Raw genomic sequence first — 19442 nt, forward strand, 5'->3', positions numbered from 1 at the left:
TCAATTTTCAGGGAAGGGGCTCATTATAAACTCTGGCAATAGAACTACAGATCCACCTTGCTTCCACTGAGCTGTGTTTTCAGGTTCTTGGAGACAGAGACCCCCTATAAATAAAATTTAGAGGAGCTGGGGTTGTGGCTCAGCAGAAGAGAACTCGCCTAGCACATGCGAGGCCCTGGGTTTGATCCTCAGCACCACGTAAAAATAAATTTAAAAAATAAAGGCATTGTGTACAACTGAAAAAAAAAATATTTTTTAAAAATTTAGAATCTGATACAATAAAGTATTTTTTTCAACAGGAATAAAACAGTAGGTCTCAGAAGAGATAATATTACAGATTACAATTATGAAAATTGTTTTTCAAAAGTAGAAAATAAATTTTAAATCCTCTAAAAACACCTCCAAATTGTTACTTCTCTGGAGCAAGACTCTTCAACTCTGAAAGGCTGGTTATTGGAAAGCTATAAATCTTCCTAGAGTCATAGGAATAGCTCTCAATTTACAAATGTCTTCCAGCAATATTCACTTTGAGCTTACCATACATTCCCAGTGATTTTCATCATAAAATTGGAGATATAATTCACAATTGGCAGCTGAGACCTCCCCATAAACTAAATTAGAAACTTATGCAGAAGAGAGATTTAAGATGGTGTCCAACCAAAGTATATTCTGCCATGGTAGAAGGTGGATATTGTACTCCTTATAAAACTCTGTTGATGGCTGAGTTCCAATATAGCATCTTGGATATCCTTCTTTGGTCCCGATAAGCCAGATTAATGTTAAGAAGAAGTCAGGGGCTGGAGAGTTAGCTCAGTGGGTACAGTGTTTGCCTCACATGCAACAGGACCACGGGTTTGATTCCCAGCACCACAAAAAAAAAAAAAAAAAAAAAAAAAAGTCCATGAACCCACCAATCAGTAGCTGAGTCCTTTAACACAGAAGGCCATTTTCTTTTGGCCATTTGCTCTTCTCAGAGTTCTGGTCTCAAAAATAAAATGTGCATGAGTTCCAGATGTCTTTTGCTTTGTGATTTTTTTTTTTAAATCTCATCAACTCTTGCAATCTAGAGAATCCCACAGGATCTTTGCTTTTTAATATCCAACTCTTCTGTCTATGTAAGTTTTTAATGATTCCATGGATTAAAATAAAATCCATTGCATTCAGTTGGTTCCTCAGAGTAGAAGCTCAATATTATAAAATACTTTCCAAATCCTAACTAGTCTTACCCAAACCTTTAACCAAGTGTGTGTGGTAGAGGTAAGGCCAGGGCAAGAGGGTAAAGATAAGTTTTCTGAAAGACTTCACCCAGACTTCCACAATCAACTGAAAACCAAAAGAAAAATAATGCCTTAAGCTCATCATGTCATAAAAATGCTGATTTCTTCTCACTTATTTTATTTGTAATCTTGCTCCTCAGGGAGAAGTTTGATGAATGTGCTTTGGGGCTCAGTAAACTGTTAGATATTACTCTGCATCCCACTGAGAGCTTTTCTAAAGTTCTTTTTTATTCCTTGAATTTCTTTTTTATTTTTGTTTCTTAATTTTTAATTGGTCTTTAATGTCTCAGAAACATCTGGTTTGGGAATAATAGTTGCCTGACTTTCTCTTCTTTTGTGTTGAGGAGCCCCACAGTTATACAGTGCCATGGGCAGAGGGGAAGTAAATACCAGCAGCAGAGCAAATATCCTTTGCTCAGACCCTCAAAATACCCTGCTTCTGGGACATTTCAATGGGCCTGGGCAAACTTGGAGGGGAAGAGAACACAGCAGGAGCTTTCTAGAACCATAGAGTAGGTACTTTCTGCATCTTCTAGAATTAATCTCAGTTACGTGTACAACTTGTATCCAAATAAATGGAGGTAGGTTGGTGAATGGGAAGCAAACCAAGACAAGGACATAAGGGAACCAGATTCCAGTTCTGACCTTGCTCGTTACTGGGGAATCTTTTGTCTGTTTCTTTATTTCTGGTTGGATTTCAAAAAATTTTTAATTGACACATAATAATTGTCCATATTTATAGAGTTACAGTGTGATGTCTCGATACATGTATACCATTTGTCATGATGTGATCAAGGTATGATATATCCACCACCTCAAACATGTATCATTTCTTTGTATCGGGAACAATCAAAATCTTTCTACTCTCTTTGAAATATACAACTAAACATGGTCAACTGGGGAATCTGAAGTCAGATCCTTTGCCTCCATTTTATCAGCTGTAAAATGGGTAAGTTAACATAAATCAAAAGTTCTTCTGATCTGAGGCCTTTGAAATCCTAAGGGATTCTATAAAAGGTCTAAGATATTGTCTGTGGACATCTCTCCCATAAATTTGTCAAGTAGTTGGATTAATAAACATAATTCAATTCAATACTTAACTGGATATATAGTTACATGTCAGGAGCAGTGAATGAATTATGGGTCTTTGAACTGTCCAAAGACCAAGGTGGACACCTCCCCTAGGGAACTGTTTGGTGCAAAAGCACTCATCCCAAACCACCCAGTTGGGTGGTGATGCCCTATTCAAAGAGAAATTCCTTGCTAGCCAAGGAATTTTATTAGTTCATAACCTTGGGCTAAAACATCTCCGGCCTGGAGGTAGAGAATTATGGGCACAAGCTGATAAGTTCTAATTGGGTTGCTTTTACCCTCAGCTTCGATTCTGTTTATCTTGAAGAAGCTTTCTCATAATAAATCTTTCTGATGTTTAAACCTATGTAAAAATACAACCTTTATTAAAAGGTTCCAAGCTTGCTCATGGTCAGTCTCTCTCCACCAAGCCCTGGCCTTTTCTCTACTTGTGTCTGTTGGTCTTTTTCCTAATGCCCTCATCAACTGGTTCATGTAGTCCTGAATAAACTGTTGTGCCGGATATGACAGTTGAATTTTTCCTATATGTTTTTCTCAATCAAATCATTGTAAAAGCATGTTAATAATGGATCCACAAGGTCATAAAGATAGAATATCACTGGTCTATCCGCTCTCTGACATCTGTGACTCTAAGTCCTTAAAAGTTTCCAGGTTCCCTGAAGATGAAAGTGAATCAAACATTTCAATTCTCTTTTTCTCCAGTTGAACAAAGGAAGAGAGAACAATTTTCCCAGTGTGTCAGGGAGCCTGGTAAGTTGAACTTAAATTTCATTTTTACCTAGAGAAGCTGCTGGCTCTGTCTAGATGAATATAGCCAGGCACCTTGGAGCAGATCTTCTTTCTTTAGGAATTTCTTTTTTTTTTTAATAATATATTTTATTTTATTATTTTTTTAATATTTATTTTTTAGGTATAGATGGACACAACACAATGCCTTTATTTTTATGTGGTGCTGAGGATCAAACCCAGGTCCCGCCTGTGCTGACAAGTGCTCTACGCTGAGCCACAATCCCAGCCCTTTTTAGGAATTTCAATAGATAGGGAAACAAGATCAGCAGGCACTCATTGTCCCAGGAAGGAAAGCAGCAAATCTTTATCTGGTCAATAAGCTCAGTTCTCAATATTCTCTTCATGCCATTGCTACTTGGAGTGAACTTACTCAGAGTCAAAAACCCCTTGAAAATGAAGACTGAATCAGTCCACATCCTCTCCTTGTTCAGAATCCACTGCTATCCATACATCTGTCATAGGTGGGATGGTCCCTTCTAAGGACTGCTCTCAAAAAAAGGATATCAAGTGTCCCTGGTAAGGACACCCAGGGTGAGAAAAAGGCTTGCCAGCCACAAGTTTCCACATACTTTCACAAGGGATGGAGGCTTTAGGAATGTTTGTGATAGTACTAGGTTTTTTTTTTTTTTAATATATAAAAATATAGAGATGATGACGACTAAAACTAATTTCTTTCTTCAAAATGAAGCCTTATCTTCATTCTGTAATGATGTATCTGTTCAAATCAGTGTTTTCATGAGAAAAGCAGCAATAGCATTGCCTCTTGTAGGTGTTTAGGGTGATGGGGAGGGCTCTCTGCCTTGGCTTCCTCACTAGGAAAAAAAAATGGGAACAATTACAGGGCCTATCTTGCAGGCTTGAGGGGATTGATTGATTTTTCTGATGCAAGTTGTCATGACAGTAGAGTAAAACCTTCTTTTTTTTTTTTTTTAAAGAGAGAGTAAGAGGGGGAGAGAGAGAGAGAGAATTTTTAATATTTATTTTTTAGTTTTCGGCGGACACAACATCTTTGTTTATATGTGGTGCTGAGGATCGAACCCGGGCCGCACGCATGCCAGGCGAGCATGCTACCGCTTGAGCCATATCCCCAGCCCAAGTAAAACCTTCTTATGCCATAGTCATAGTGATTTGTAAGAGTTATTTATCCAAGACTAGGATATGAAATAATATCAAAAAGAAAGGAAATTACATTAGTGCCTCAAAACTTTACCCACTGACCACATTCGGTGTGTCAGGTATTAGAACTGCCTAAAAATATTTTTGGTTCATCTTCTCAGGCATGAGTTAGATTTTCATTTCCCTATCCATTTTAAAATTAGACATGACTAATATGACTTGCTTTGGCCAATAAAGTGTGAGTAGAAGTGATGTGTGTTGTGCCTGGATGGAAGCTATGAATGCCGGTGTACAACATGACCTGTTTTCTTACGACTACAGAGACTGTGGGAATGTGTACTGAGATGGAATCTCCATCAGCTAGATCCTGAATGAATGATGACCCAGAGCCCTCTTTTGATCCACATTTGAAATACAGAGTGAGTCAGAAAGAAATTCTTTCTACATGGAGACACTACTATTTGAGTGTTGTTGTTTTGACAGCATTCTAATAAGTAAGCCATATTCATATGTACTGTTAGAAGCATTATTATTGATATTATTTTAGATAGTTATTAATATGCATATGGGAGACTTCAAAAATAATAATTTAGTATAAATTTAGAAGAATTGCATTTGATCTTACAGAGATAATAATACGGATAATCCTTGATCAAGTTTCTATAATTTTTTTAAACTTGAAATACAACTGTTTGTGTGTAAAAGGAAAAGGAAGAAGGTTCTCTGAATGTAGAATGCCAACCTTGTTTTTCACTATCTTAGAGCCTGCCCTAAAAATTCTAAATTAGAGTGACCAAAGTCTCTCAATATTTTGCCATAGTCTGCTTGGACAGAGAACCCAAATACAACACCAATTTTTAAGTCCTAAATGAACCAAAATTTCAACGCATGTGCATATAATTATTTCACTCGGAGTGAACTTACAGGGTCAAAAACCCCTTGAAAATGAAGACTGAACCAGTCCATGGCTACTATACCATCTAAGATGGCTACTATATCATCTTAGCCAGCAACAGGCAAATGAGACCCTTTTCACTTGGTGAAAATGATAAGGACTTGAATCTACCAAAATGTCATCCCCTCGAACAAGGAACTCAATATTATTGATGATTGCCAGTTTGGGTACTTGCATTTTTAAAGATTTTTGCCACTCCAAACAGGAGAGCGAAACTATATCCGGAACCATTAACAGACATCCAAGTAGATATTGACCAGGGAAGAAACCTGGAGTTCAAAGCCCTCGTTGTTTCTCTTTTAACATCATTTACCTGCCCCTCGCCTCTGATGGATTTTCTTCTCCTCTTGGGATTGTCTCAGCACAGGACTCCTCATTCCCCAGATGGGGCAGCAGTAAGTTTCCTGGCATGGCAGGATCTCACAGAAAGTAATTTCAGGTACTTGTAAGGAGGTCTGTGTGGTTGCCAGTGATGTAGGAAGCACGGCTGGGCATGTAGCAGAGGGGAGGGAAGCATCCACGTTAACCGTTAACCAGAAAGGCGGGTTTCTTGTATTGACATTGCACATGCAAGACAGGCTGGGTTTGACAGTGAGGAATGCAAAGACCTTACCTGAGGGGGAGACTGTGGGTGGCAGAATTGCCTCCTGGGAGTTTGTGATATTGCTGGAGGAGAATGCAAGGATTAATGAGACAGACCTTCAAGAATCCCTCTCCCAAAGGAATATAAGATCTGAACTCTCACCTTGGAGGGAGATCTGGGACATGCTGGTCTTGATCTTTCAAGCTAAGTATGTAAAGGGAGACTATCATCAAAGCACTGTTAAGAGAGGGGGAAAAAAAAAAGCATTATCTGAAAGATTTGTTTCCGTATATATCTCACACTTCCAGCTGGCCAAAGATGTACTCTCACAGGCCACACAGATGGGCACGAGGGGGAGGGGCAGCCATAGCTGTCAAAAACACCATGGAAACCAGCACAGTTAGGCTTTTCTGCCCTGGTGAGAAAAAGCCTGGGGCTTCCTGCAGCTCAGAGGCTCCTGGGGTATCCACACGGATGGATTTTTCCATAGAGCAGCTCTGACAAGCTGTCTCAGATGCGGCTGTCACTAGTGGAAGATTACAAGAGGAAGCATGTGAAGAGCAGGAGGCAGCCCTTGGCTCCTTGCAGGGTATAGCCAAGGCAAAGTTCACTTCCTGCTGGTGAAGGCCATCTACTGAGCAGTCCAGGGAGATGGAAGGAGGCACAGGTGTAACCAGCTGTGGAGGCCATACCCTTTGACCACCTTTAACTTCTTCCTGCTGCCTGTCTTTTCTTTTTTTTTTTTTTTTAAGAGAGAATTTTAATATTTATTTTTCAGTTTTTGGCGGACACAACATCTTTGTTTGAATGTGGTGCTGAGGATCGAACCCGGGCCGCACGCATGCCAGGCGAGCGAGCTACCGCTTGAGCCACATCCCCAGCCCCTTACATCCAAATTGGGCAGAGAAAGGAAAAGAAATGTCTTAGAGCACCCATTTCCACACTGACTTCGAAATAACAAAGGCGCTTTCCCCTCCCATTAGTAGAACTTGCATATCCAAATGGAAGGTTTCCCTGAAGGGTCTATCTAGGCTCTGGGACACTATACCAACAATGCTCACTCGTCCAAAGACTTTGGGTTCTCTTTGAGGGCTATTTCCAGCATTCTCAAGAGCCACACAAGAAAGTCTACTGATGTCTTTTCAGTCTCACTGTGTACTTTTCTTGAAGCAGGGTCTACTGAACTGACTTCTTGCCAAGTTGACTTCACACCTGGTTCTCCAAACTTGGCCAGCAGTTTTCCAGGGTCATAGAATGAAATTGACACCTGCTCCTTTCTTTGGGGTAAACCCTGGTTCAGACTCTTCTCGGGTACACCACAGGCCAGAAACAAGAAGCCAAATACCTCCCACTCATGGTCTTAGTGGTCAACAATATTGGAATTCATAAGATCCAATAAATATGTTTTAAAAGCAGTCTCTTAACCTCTAATGAGGTTTCCTATCACCTTTCCACTGGGCTGGCCATGGTAAGTGTGTCTGTTCCTGAGTTGGAAATCCCAAGAGAAGACAAGCACTTGGGAGAGTGAGAAACCTGTAAAGGCACTTAATGGGGATTTTGTATAGTAGCATCAAATTCTTGGGCATCTTTCGCAGTGGGCAGTACCAAGTCATGTTAAGCTGGGGGTGAAGCTCATGCTTAGCAAGCTTGAGGCTCAGGGTTCAATCCCCAGTACCCCCGCGCCTCCCCCCCAAAAAAAAGAGAGAGAGAGAGAGAGAGAGAGAGAGAAAGTGAGTGAAATGCTGTGGGGAGCAAAGGGCACAAAGAGATCTGCTGGGAAGCTTCTTTAGATCAAGAAACTGGAAAAACTTTGGGGCCTTTGCTTGCTTTCTCTCTGAATGGTTATCTTCCCTAAGACAAGGCCCAGAAGGCAGTCCTTTCCCACACTCACAAAGCATTTTTTTTTTTCTTTCACCATGTGAATAGTCAGACTAAAAACAAAAAAAAAAAAAAAAAAAAGGAGTATTCAAAGGCCCAGAGAACACAGGCAAGATGACCAGTCATCAAAGGCCAGGGGGCCACTGGAGACAGGCTTGAGCAAGCACCCTGCATCCCAACAAGGGGTCCCTCCCACCTCCCAGCAGAGGGACAGTGGTCAAAAGCCATCCAGCTTGCTTATTAGCAAACACTGTCATCCTTACTGCTTTCACTTGATTCAACTGCTCAGGAGATTTGGCCATACTTTCATCACACTGGTTGCCTTTTTATACATCTTGGTAACCCTTTGATATAAAGTGTTCACTGAAAAATCCAGAAGAATCTTAATGAACATGGGTGACCAGAGAGAGTAGATTACAGCTGATTTCCTACACTCTTCTTCCCCATATGAGAAAGTTATTTGCAAAGCTAAGAAAAACACAAGAGAACGTGCTGCTAAAACACAACACTTGATAGAAAAAAAATACCTGTCAACCTTCAGCTCATATTTAATTGCAGAAAGCCAGTGCCTTCTTTTTCAAAATATGAATTTAAAAGGGGCTCCCTCACTCTAAGCTACTGAAGGTCAGTGCCTAGTTTTAAGCGCTCTTTCCTTGTCTTCCAAGTAAATTAGGTCAGTACCCAGCTCACAGGTGAGAAAAGAAAGATGAGAAGGAAAAGAAGACTTGACATAACATAACATTGAAGTTTTTCTTACCAAAATGCCATCACAGCAATGAGAATTATAACCAAGGTCTGGAAAACCCAGCTAGGGCAAAACTGTTTTTTTCCTGAAATATAAACCTACAAAAAAGTTCATTAATGGACAGTGATACATCAGCACATGAACTGTAAGGAGGAAGCTGGAAGAGCTGCTCCCAGCAGGGGTCTTTGACATCACCCCATCCCCACCCCCACTCGCCTCTCCGAAAACAACATTCCTTCAAAGCCCAGCCCCAGGCCCTCCCTTCCCTTCCAAGCGGCAGAATTCTCCCTTCCCCATACCCTGCAGACAATAGTCTATGCCATTCATTAGGCACTTATTCTTGCAGTGTTTCCAGAGAAGAGCATCTCTATGACAAGAACCCAAATGTCCATCTTTTACTAGAATAATTTTAAAAATCAAAGTGTCTTCAGGATGTAAAGAAATAAATCCCCACCAAAGAATTTCAGGCACCATGACAGAACATGAAAAAGATTCTATGGCATAAAACCCAACTAAGCTCTCCAATGAACTCTCTCATTGGTATCTAATTCTTCTGCGTATTTATAAGGAGACCACTCTGGACCCGTGTCTTATTTATTCTTACATCTACCTATTCAACACGTGTTTTTTGAGCTCTGCTATGTACAACATTATAGGAGATGTTAAAATCAGTAAATTACAGGGCTGGGATGGTGGCTCAGCGGTACAGCGCTCACCTAGCACATGCGAGGCCCTGGGTTCAATCCTCAGCACCACATAAAAATAAATAAAATAAAGATATTGTGTCCAACTACCACTAAAATTAAATATTAATAAAATAAAATAAAATCAGTAAATTACAGAATGAGACAAACCTTAAAGACTGATATATGTTGGCATAAAAACTTGTGTACAAGGAATGGGTCGAGAATTACAGGATTGACAGCTGAGGAACTGGTAGGAAATCTGGCTGAGAAGTTCTCTGCCCATTTAATAAGGTGCCCATTAAATATAAGTTTCCTACCATGTATCCCCAGAAGAAAGCTAATGCAATACTCGCTTTGCACTGGGGATTATGAATAGGAAGCTCACATTTCAGTTGCAAGCATATTGGAGAGTGGAGACAATTAAGAAATTTGGTCTAAGGTTGAATTTCTTGAGCTTGTTATCTGATTAAAGAAAAATTCTTCAATGTAAAAAGGGGGAGGTTAACTATACACTTTTCAACAAGTACACAAACCCTTTGGGTTATTATAACTGAGTCATCCATATGGCCACTGGAAGTTAGTCTGAATATCAAAAAGTCAATGGTATATACCATTCCTGTGTCTTAGTGGAACTGTTCTGGGTATGTCCTAACAGTATGCTGTATTATTGTTAAATTAAGTAGTATTATCCTACTCTTCACGGGGGCTCGGTTATTTTAAATCTCCATGATTTTCTCAAAATTCTTTAACCAAGCATAGGGAAATAACCCAAGACCTGAAGTCCAACTTGGAGTCAATCCTGAACGAATCATCTAAATGTCATTGATCCTCATTTTCCTTATCAATAATAAGACAGGAATAATAAAATAATGTATGCCGATATTTTGGAGTCATTGGGTGGGTCCAATTAACAATGTAATGTTCTCCAATTCAGATGTGTGTAAGAATTACTACTGAAAACCTCAAGGCCCTGGAAAATTCTGTTTAAACAGGCCTCATCCAAAAGGGGGAGGGGCTGGGATTCTATGAGAAGTAAGATCATTGAAATATTTATCTGTGGCTGTTTCTTCCCTCTTCCCTTCTCCTCCACATACTTTGAATTCTAACTTGAATTCTTAAGTCCCTCTTGCCTCACCCCACCCTAGCTCTTGGAGGTGCACCTGCCTAGCTCTTGGAGGTGCAGAAAAGAGGAACAGAAGAGCAACTGGATGGGTTCTAGATCAGGTGACCTCAAGCTTTCTCCAGAATGGGTCTTGGCCAGCGCGGGGAGCAATGTGGAAGTCGAGGCCCCTCCCAGCTAAGCTTCTTACCATCTGGTAAGGCCCATCAACTGCTCACAGAAAGTACTTGCTTATTAACGTCCCCACCAACCCAAGAGTACCACTCCCCACCACACATGTATTTCAGTGACCCAATAACTCAAGGAGGCCCCAAGGAAGAAAAGTCACCTAGTGAGTTGGTTCTGGCTTAGAAGGGAGAGTCAACTTCACAGACACAGCTGAGATGTCCTATCAAGACATCCCAGGAGGAGCAAAACATTCCCCATTATTTGTACTGTATTAAATTCCCTGGATGAGTCTGCTGCACACCAACGTAAGAGAATCTAGAGCAGCAGGTCTGAACACATCAACTTCAGTGAGCACGTGTCCAGCACTGTCTACGATCCACGCGCTCTTCTGAGTGCTTTGCAGACACCAATGCCCATATCCTCACAAGCACCCTTGATAACCCTGTGAGGCAGCTATTTTTATCATCCTAATTTTAGAGACAGGGAAAAGGAGGCACAGGAAGGCTAAATGCCTCACCCCAAGACCACACACTAATAAGTCACAGAGCCAGGATTTGAATTTTTAAAATCCGGCTTTACAATCTGTGCTCTTAAACACAATGCTATGCTGTCTCCATTGTTATGTCCCTAAAAACAAAAGGAAACATTTTGCCACTGTTATTATTCAAAAAGTCTTCGTGGCTTATTGAATGAACTAACCGTTCCAGTGATCCAGGAATTCTGAGCCTAAGATATATTTTTCAGACTTATCTTCACAATCCTCCTTAACCAACTCCCACCTAGTCCTTCAGTGAACCCAGTTCTAGCTCCCAGAGGTTTGCTTCTGCCATTCCATCTGAAACCTCTCCTACAGATCCATTGCTGTTGCCCAGCATACTGTCTATGAAGCCGGGCTCTCATATCAGGGCAGTGTCCTGAGCCTCTGCAACCTTTATCACATCCAGCTAAAACTGTTCTTTTTATTTTCTCCCCATCTCCCTGAGTGCCTTGTAGTTCCTTAGAAGAAGAGATCACATCTGACTTATCTACTACCAACAGGCCTCTCAGAAAAACTGCAAGAGTCAAAGAGTTTGTCCACACTCCAATTCCCACATTCCAATTCCACACATTCAAAACACTCAATCATTTTATGCTTTTAATTTAAATTGTGAACCTTCAGGGGATATCCTCAGACTGAACTTTCCATTCATGTATTCATCTGGCAAGTATTTCTTGAGCACCTAATATGTACTTGTCCCTAAGGACACAGGGTGAGGAAGGTGAACCCAGGATCTACTCTCATGGACATATATAACATTCTGAGATAACTACAAAATAAAGAGAATCTTTGGGTGTAAGACAGGAGCTATGGAGATTGCAAGTAACCAAACTGCACCTATCAGGACTGTCCTGGATGTAGATATTATTTCCTTCATTCTTTTTGCAAATAAGTTAGTATAAAGGGGCACTTTTCTCACATGTTTTTAGTGCTTTGTGTTTGTAGAGCAATATGTAACTAGCACATATTTAGCACATTTAATCCTATCAATGATCTTTGTAAAGTAGAGACTAGAATTATGTTTCTCAATTTAATTAACTTGCTCAGAACATGTGTAAGTGTGTATAAATGTGTATATAATACATTTACCCATGTATTTATGTTTATTGGTACACCAAAAAGCTTGTCAGCAATATAATAATCTAATAGTTTTTAGAAGAATTGTAAAATACTTCTGAGTCCTTTTATAATACTTCAACACAGTATAGCAAGGGGAGTAGAGAGTGAGCTGAAGCAGTGGCCTGAGCATGGGGTCAGCCTTTAACAGGGCACCGTTACAGTCAGGCATATCTTGCTGGCAAGCACTACCTTTGGACCAGTGGTGGATAAGGGAGGAAGCTGAATTTCACAGCTTTCTGTGAATTGCATGGAGTAGAGGAGTAATTTAGGAGGGGACTAAGCTACTGGCTCACAGGTCTCTGAGGGAGAGGGCATCCTTCAAGTCAATACACAATTAACCTTCACTTTTTATTGGAAATATTATCTTACTTGATGTGAGTTGCCTTAATTAATGAAACCATCACATTTTAACCTTTGCAAGCAAGTGAATGCTATTCCCTCATTAACATATTTAGTACTAAATTTAGAAGGGAAAAGAGGGATTTGAGGATTAACTGAAGTCCCTTTGAGATCTTCATAAAGAACTAGGTGAGGTCAAGGCAACCACATAGATTTTATAGCCTATGGCCATTTTCAAGTAGGGGCTACTGAGTTTTACCTGACCAGGACAGTATAAACAAAACTGGCCAAATAATATTTCTGAAATAGACATGTTCTACATTCTTTTTTCTCAACGTCTACTCTTTTAAAAAACAGTTAATATCCATTAAGACATTAGTATGAATGACCATTAGTACAAAGACCTAAAGTATATGAGATACAAATTAGAGAATTCCACCAGCAAATAAATAAGTGGGAGAAAAAAATTCTTGATCAATTTCTCTAAAGACTTTTATTTCATATAGAAAATATCACCTCTGTTATTATAAATTTAAGAGTATTTACCTTGTTGGATTTTTTGGGAATGGCCCTTCTTGGAGAAGATGTACTAACAGCTCTACTAAATTTGCTTTGAAAAGAGAAAGAAAGAATTGATTACTATTCAAATGCCTCTCCAGGAATTATATGACAAAGGCCCAGGCTGTCACTAACACATCAGCAGGTCTTTCTTTTGTAATGCAGTGATAACTTGAAAAGAGAAAAGTCAAAGCAGTTGGGCTGGTGGGGGTGGGGGGGGTGGCACTTGTAAAAAAAAAAAAAAAGCAACCTTTGTGAGCATAAATGAATGCATTAAGAAATACATTTCTCTTTTCCTCAGAAATAGATCTCAGAAAATGTGCATTTACTTCCTTAAGTAATGAAAACAAAGAATAAGAAGTTTTTCCCCTGTGGACGAACCTTGGTGTTCTAAATTTGGAAATAACCACCTCTTTTCATAAAGGAGAAGCCATCCCTCTGCTAAAATTGAGCACTTCCTATAACGAGCGATAGTAAACAGATGGCTCATGTTTTGTTTGATTTTTAAAGCAGCAACAGAAAAAAAATAAGAGAAGTATCACATAAGGCCATTGTGTTTGAAAACACTCTAAGGGAAGAATAGGGACTTCGTGATCGGAAAGTAATGATCGCTGCTTGATTGAAAGACCTTTCTTTATATTGATGTAGTGATTTAAAGAGCCCACTCTCTCCTTCCCCCAAATTTTAGTGGACACACTGGACACACCTGATGGAACTCGCTTCACTGGCTGATGTCTTCAAACTACTGAGTCGCTTTAACCTGGCCAACTTCCTGTTCCATATTTCTAATTCTTCTATTCTTTCTTCAAGGTTGTTGGTTAGCTTGCAGAGCTGCTTCACAGCTCCTACATTTTCCATGAAGATCTGGTCCTAAAAAAAGGGAAATGATACAAAGTACATAAAGGTACAGTTTCAGGCCACCGGGTAACTGTCCACCCCCGTCCTAAGACCGTCAGAACACCCTGTTGGAAATGGTTATTTACCCACAACTTCAAGTTCATTCTAGATAAATCTGGAGAGGTTTGAAACTGAAAGCAGTCTGCTAAACTGCTGGCTGTGTAGTAAAACTGCTTCTGTTCAATTTGCAATAAAATGGAAATATGTCCTTGTAGCCTAAGAGAGAATGGAGCTGAAGGACGTTGTCAAGGTCAAGATCCGAAGATTTATTTTCAATAGCCATTATGCTATATTTAAAAGTCATAAAAAGAGTCAGAACAGCCTTCCGAATGTTGATTTGTGTGTTCACCACTAAATCCCATAAGAAGTGACTCCAACTCTCTCCCTAGTAAAATGTTTATCCAATTGCTGGGGCAAAGCAGGGAGGAAGAAAGACCTGTGCTTTTCTCGAAGTCCTGTCTGAAGGGAAAGCTAGAAAGGAGAGACGGTAAGGGAGAAATGAAAGACGGAGACCAGGCAGAGATACATAGCAGAGTTTATTTGTCAGAGCTGACAAATATAGGCCATCCCTCTATAGTGGAGAGAGGGGCAAACAGGCCTGGGTTCCAGGACTTATGGGGTAGGCTCAGGAATCAGAGCCAGGCGGGTCCTAACACAGGCCTTGAAGGGTTGGGTTGGTATGAGGGAGTGGGGAGCCTTTCTCAGAAATGCCTCTGGGTGAGAAAGTGAAACTTTTTCCTTAAAATGGCAATTGTCACTTAAGATGGGCATCCAGATGCTAAGCAAGGAACTTTTATACCGACTTTTGTAGAGGTGAGGCCCCAGGTAAAATGTAATAAGCTCTTTGGACTTCAGCTTCTTTCTCTGCAAGTGAGAGGCTAAGTCTTGAGTTAAATGTCTACTTTAACCTGTCAATCACTATCATGAACAATTTACATTTTAACCGAACTCTCAAACAAGATTAAACACACACACACACACACACACACACACACACACACACACAATTATTCTGGTTCCAAGAAATACACTCACTTATCAGAAAGGGAAAGGAGAGATTGCCAAACCAGAGAACCCAGGCCATCCTCCCCAGCACCCAGATACTTCAGTTGTCATAAGTATCTGTCTCTCAGCCACACACACACAAAAACTGGGACATTCTTGTCAGCTGGCATCCTGACCCCCTGATCTCTCCTCTCCTAAAGCACTCTTTGCATCTTTAAGAGGCTAGTCCACTGCCTAAAGAAACCTAAAGAAATGAGCCCCAGGCCAATGACTCTAGAGTGGCTGTGGTTGGGAGGTCAAACTCAGGGCTGCATGTTTTTGAGATTCTCATTGCGCAAAATCAAGCTTAGGGGGAAACACTCTGGGAAGCTATCATTCAGAGTAGAATCAAAAGCTCCATCTTACAGATCTAAGGCTTAGTTCATGTGGCTTCAAGACAGGTAGGTCTTGTGAAAGAGTTGGAAACTCTCAAAGTCCCAGAGTCATGTCTCCATGCCTGAGGGTCTGAAACCTTTCCTAATTCTAGTAGTTACCTTTGCTAGAGATGTCTTTCTCAAGGCCAGTCTACATCCCACGGTTCCCAGAACTTTCCCAGAGGCCACTGGCCAGAATACACCATTCTCTTCTACAGTGTCCTCAGAACATGTTAGATTTTGTCACTTGGCCATTTGTGGTGTCCAGGTGTTATGCGCCAGTCTCCCCAGTCAGTAGGGGTCTGTGGAGGGCAGCCACTGTGTTGATTATGCGCATGTCTCACCAGTACTTAGCACAGGCCTGTGCCCTTGGAACACAGGAAAGTAAATTGAAGGGTACTGAGAGCTTGGAAAAAAAAAAAAAATAGAAAGTTTTCCTGTTTGGGAAACAAAATGGCTGAAAGCTTGATCTCTGAGGACTATGTTTAGTTTAAGAAAAACTCAAAATGAATAAATAAAGACATCCCTCTGTTACATTTTCAAAAGTTATCCAAAAACCTGAAGTTTTATCAGATACCCTTTAACTATCCCCTCAAATCTTGCAAATTAATAAGATCATTATGGAGAGGAATTCAACAGTATCTAACAAAATTACACGTTTTTATTTTTAAGCCAGTAATCCCACTCCTAGAAATCTACTCTAGACCTCATCCCCTGGTGAAAGGTAAGAAGAAGGAGGAGGAGGAGGAGGAAGAGGACAGACTAAAATCAACCCAGTGTACACCAATAAAGGGTTTTTATAATAAACTGTGGTATAATTACATAATAGCATATAATGGAACTGTTTGAAAAATAAATGAAGAATATTTCTATATACTGTTATGGGGCAAAGTCTAGGGGTAGACAACAACAGGTATAGAAGAGTGTGTATAGTATGCTACCTTTTGTTTAAAACAAGGGGAGGATACAAAAATATGCGCAAATTTTCTTGCGTTGGAAAAAATGAAGGGTAAATCAAAAACTAATTTAAAATTCTTACACATAATGGGAAGGAAAAAATGAGGTGGGTAAAATGAATAGAATCCAGGCTCTCTGAATATACCTTGTTCTATAAATTTGCCTTTAGAATAATGTGAGTTTTGAAATAATTATGAAACATAATTAAACTACAAAACATCCTCTAAAAATAAAAAGCAAAAGCAAACAAAGGAAGCAATTTTGTATTGAGTTTCTGGATGAACCTCACAGAGAGGACTTATTTTAAGTGTCTTGAAAGTACAGTAATTTGTCCATTCTTCGTGCGATGTATCCCAAAAGAGGGGGAAAAAAAAAGGAAGAAAGAAAAAAAACCAGAAATCTTAAACTTTTCAATAATCATAGAGCCAGAAAAAATAGCAATGGATAATACACAAGCATACACCATACCATTTATAACTGGATGAAACAAATACATAGCTAAGTTAATCATGTTAGAAACTGCGAGTTTTAACATTTTAAGAGAGAGAGATAAATATAAAGCCAAACATTCAAGTAAAATTCTTTGCAATATTAAATTTAAGTTAGAAATATTACTATGAATTCCTGACACAGTCTGTTTTTAAAAAGAAAACAAAATTCCCTAGCTATGTTCATAAAAAAAAAAGAATAGAAAAAAAAACATTTCCAACACTAACAATGAGCACTTTCATGTGGTCTGTAAATATCATTCTTGCTGAAAGGAACCAGGACTCTGGAAAGCTGGTGACTCCAGATTTGGGGTAGGAGCCGTGTGCAGTTAACCTGGAATGACTTACAACTGAGAAGGTAAGGGAACTATGAGAATCGTGAGGTTGTGTCAAAATGACTCCAGAGGCAACCGGAGACAGTCCCCTGGGCTAAAGATGGGACCTCAAAGGACCAATCACTATAATAGATCAAAGAATCAAATGTGTTTTAAAAAGCACCCAAAATCCTACTCAATTTTTTGAAACATGTTATTTCTACCCTTTGGAGGATAGTAGTGGTCTAACTCATTTTTATGAAAGCTTGTGAATAAAAGAAAGAGTGAAGCTTATCTTTCCTTTCCTGCATATCAGCTACCTATTTAACAAGGGAAAGTTCTTCATCTTAGAATTCCAGAGAATGAATGAAAAATTATTGTTATGGTTTAGATATGACAAGTCCTCCAAAAGCTCATGTGTGAGAGGATGGAAAAAAAAAAAGTTTAGAGGTGAAATGATTGGGTTATGAGAGCCTTAACTCAATCAGTGAATTAATCCCCTGATGGGGATGGGTCACTGGGGGTATGTTATTTGTATCTGGCAAGTGGGGAGTCTCTCTCTGCTTTCTGATCATCATGTGAGCTGCTTCCCTCTGCCACACTCTTCTGCCATGATTCTGCCTGACCTGGAGTCCTGAGTAATGGAGTTGCTATCTATGGACTGAGACCGTGAGCCCCAAATAAACTTTTCCTCCTCTAAAATTGCTCTTGTTAGGTCTGTTAGTCACAGCAGAAAAAAAAAATTGACTAAAACAATGATAGAGTATCAATATTTTCTGACTCTTCATAAGACAATGGATCTAGATAATGATTCTCAATGGATGATAAAACCATAAGTATATGCTTGTTTCTTTTGTTTCATACATACATATATAAAAACAATTGGGGAAATTTCAACACTGACTGGATTTGATATTAAAGAATTCCTATAAATTTTTAAGTATGATAAGTGATTCTGTTTTTAAGAGGTAGTTCTTCCCTTTTAGAAAAAAAATACTAAGGCATCTATAAGAATATGATATGATATTTGTGTTAATCAGCTTTTCATTGCTATAACAAATATACCTGAGAAAAATAAACTAATAAGGAAGAAAGGTTTATTTTGGTTCACAGTTTCAGAGGTTTCAAATCATGGTCACTTGGCCCCATTGTTTTTGGACCTGTAGCAAAGCAGAACAGTACTATGGTGGGAAAGTACCTGGTAGAGCAAAGCAGTTCAACTCACAGTAGTTGGGAAGGAAAAAAAAGAGAGACAGGAAAGTGTTGGAGTCCCAATATCCCCTTTCAAGGTCACACCCTCCAACACCTAATGTCCTTCTGCTAGACCCTGCTCTCTGAAGTTTCTACCGCCCCTTGCCACCTGCCCCGGCCAAGTGTCACAGACTGGCAACCAATGGCCTTTGGAGACATTTAGGATCCCAACCTTAGCAACTTGAGAGTTCACTTTAAATAATCCAGCTGGTGGAAGAAGGTAGTTGGCAGGGGATTTAAATAATACAGGATTGGATGAGAATTTGTAACTAGAATCTGAATGAGACATACCTTAGGATTTCATTACTATTTTCTCTAATTTTATATATATTTAAAATTTTTCACGAAAAAGATTATTAACAGAAATAAATGCCAAAACAAACAAACAAAAGTCTCCTGACAAAAGTTCTTCTAACTGTTTGAATCCTGGTGCAGATTTCCCTTGACTTCTAAATTTGTTTTAATAAAAATAAGGCATAAATCACGAAGATAAGAACAACAGTGTGTGATTCTAAATCATGACGGACATTAAATGATTATTTACTGTGTTTATACTGTAGGCAGACTCATTCTATAATTATAACTGTATTATTTACAGCGGATCACATGGTCAGTTGATGTCAACCCAGCAGTCCCAAACAGAAGCCCAGTCATCCTCTCTGAACCCTTCCTGTGACCTGCTCCTTGACAGGCAATCTATCAGCGCTATCCGCTCCATGTCCTAACACTCCCACATCTGCCTGCTCCTTCCCATCCTTTCTGGAACTAATTCTACTTTTTTCTATTTCTTAACAACTGGTTTCTTCCTTTTTTCAAGTTTAATATTTGCTTGAGACATTAATTTGTGATTTAGCCCCAACCAAAGTGGAACATAAAGAAGGATGATAAAGTCCCCACCAAACCACAGTGAGTTATTCCTGCAGTGTCTTCTTCAGTGGGATTTTTAATACTGCCTCATGAGATATGAGCAGTGGCTGCAACTGTCCAGTTACTTGTCAATAATGATAAAAAGCCAGCTCTAATTTCTTCAGCTCAAATCTGCCAGCATCATATGTCTTCCAGGTAGGTCCGATAGACAAGGAGATAATTCATGTGTTTTCCTATTCAAGGGGAAATAAAGGTGGAGAGGGAATTTACTACTTTTCTGATTATAA

At 39.6% G+C, this 19442-nt stretch overlaps 2 protein-coding genes across 2 annotated transcripts in view; one reads left to right on the forward strand and one right to left on the reverse strand.

Annotated features, from left to right (window-relative positions):
• LOC144378612 (uncharacterized) overlaps positions 1–19442 on the forward strand; it is a 262662-nt gene that overhangs the window by 209053 nt on the left and 34167 nt on the right. The gene's annotated exons all lie outside the window — the stretch shown is intronic.
• Myrfl (myelin regulatory factor like) overlaps positions 1–19442 on the reverse strand; it is a 71656-nt gene that overhangs the window by 8933 nt on the left and 43281 nt on the right. Inside the window, exons 12-17 of the mRNA XM_005328761.4 lie at positions 13670–13833; positions 12952–13015; positions 8448–8533; positions 5975–6049; positions 5843–5895; positions 5543–5716 (exon numbers count right to left, since the gene is read on the reverse strand). Of these exons, the coding sequence (XP_005328818.2) occupies positions 5543–5716; positions 5843–5895; positions 5975–6049; positions 8448–8533; positions 12952–13015; positions 13670–13833 (616 nt within the window). The remainder of the gene's footprint in view (positions 1–5542; positions 5717–5842; positions 5896–5974; positions 6050–8447; positions 8534–12951; positions 13016–13669; positions 13834–19442) is intronic.

The sequence above is a fragment of the Ictidomys tridecemlineatus genome, chromosome 6 (assembly GCF_052094955.1).
Source record: "Ictidomys tridecemlineatus isolate mIctTri1 chromosome 6, mIctTri1.hap1, whole genome shotgun sequence".
NCBI lineage: Eukaryota > Metazoa > Chordata > Mammalia > Rodentia > Sciuridae > Ictidomys > Ictidomys tridecemlineatus.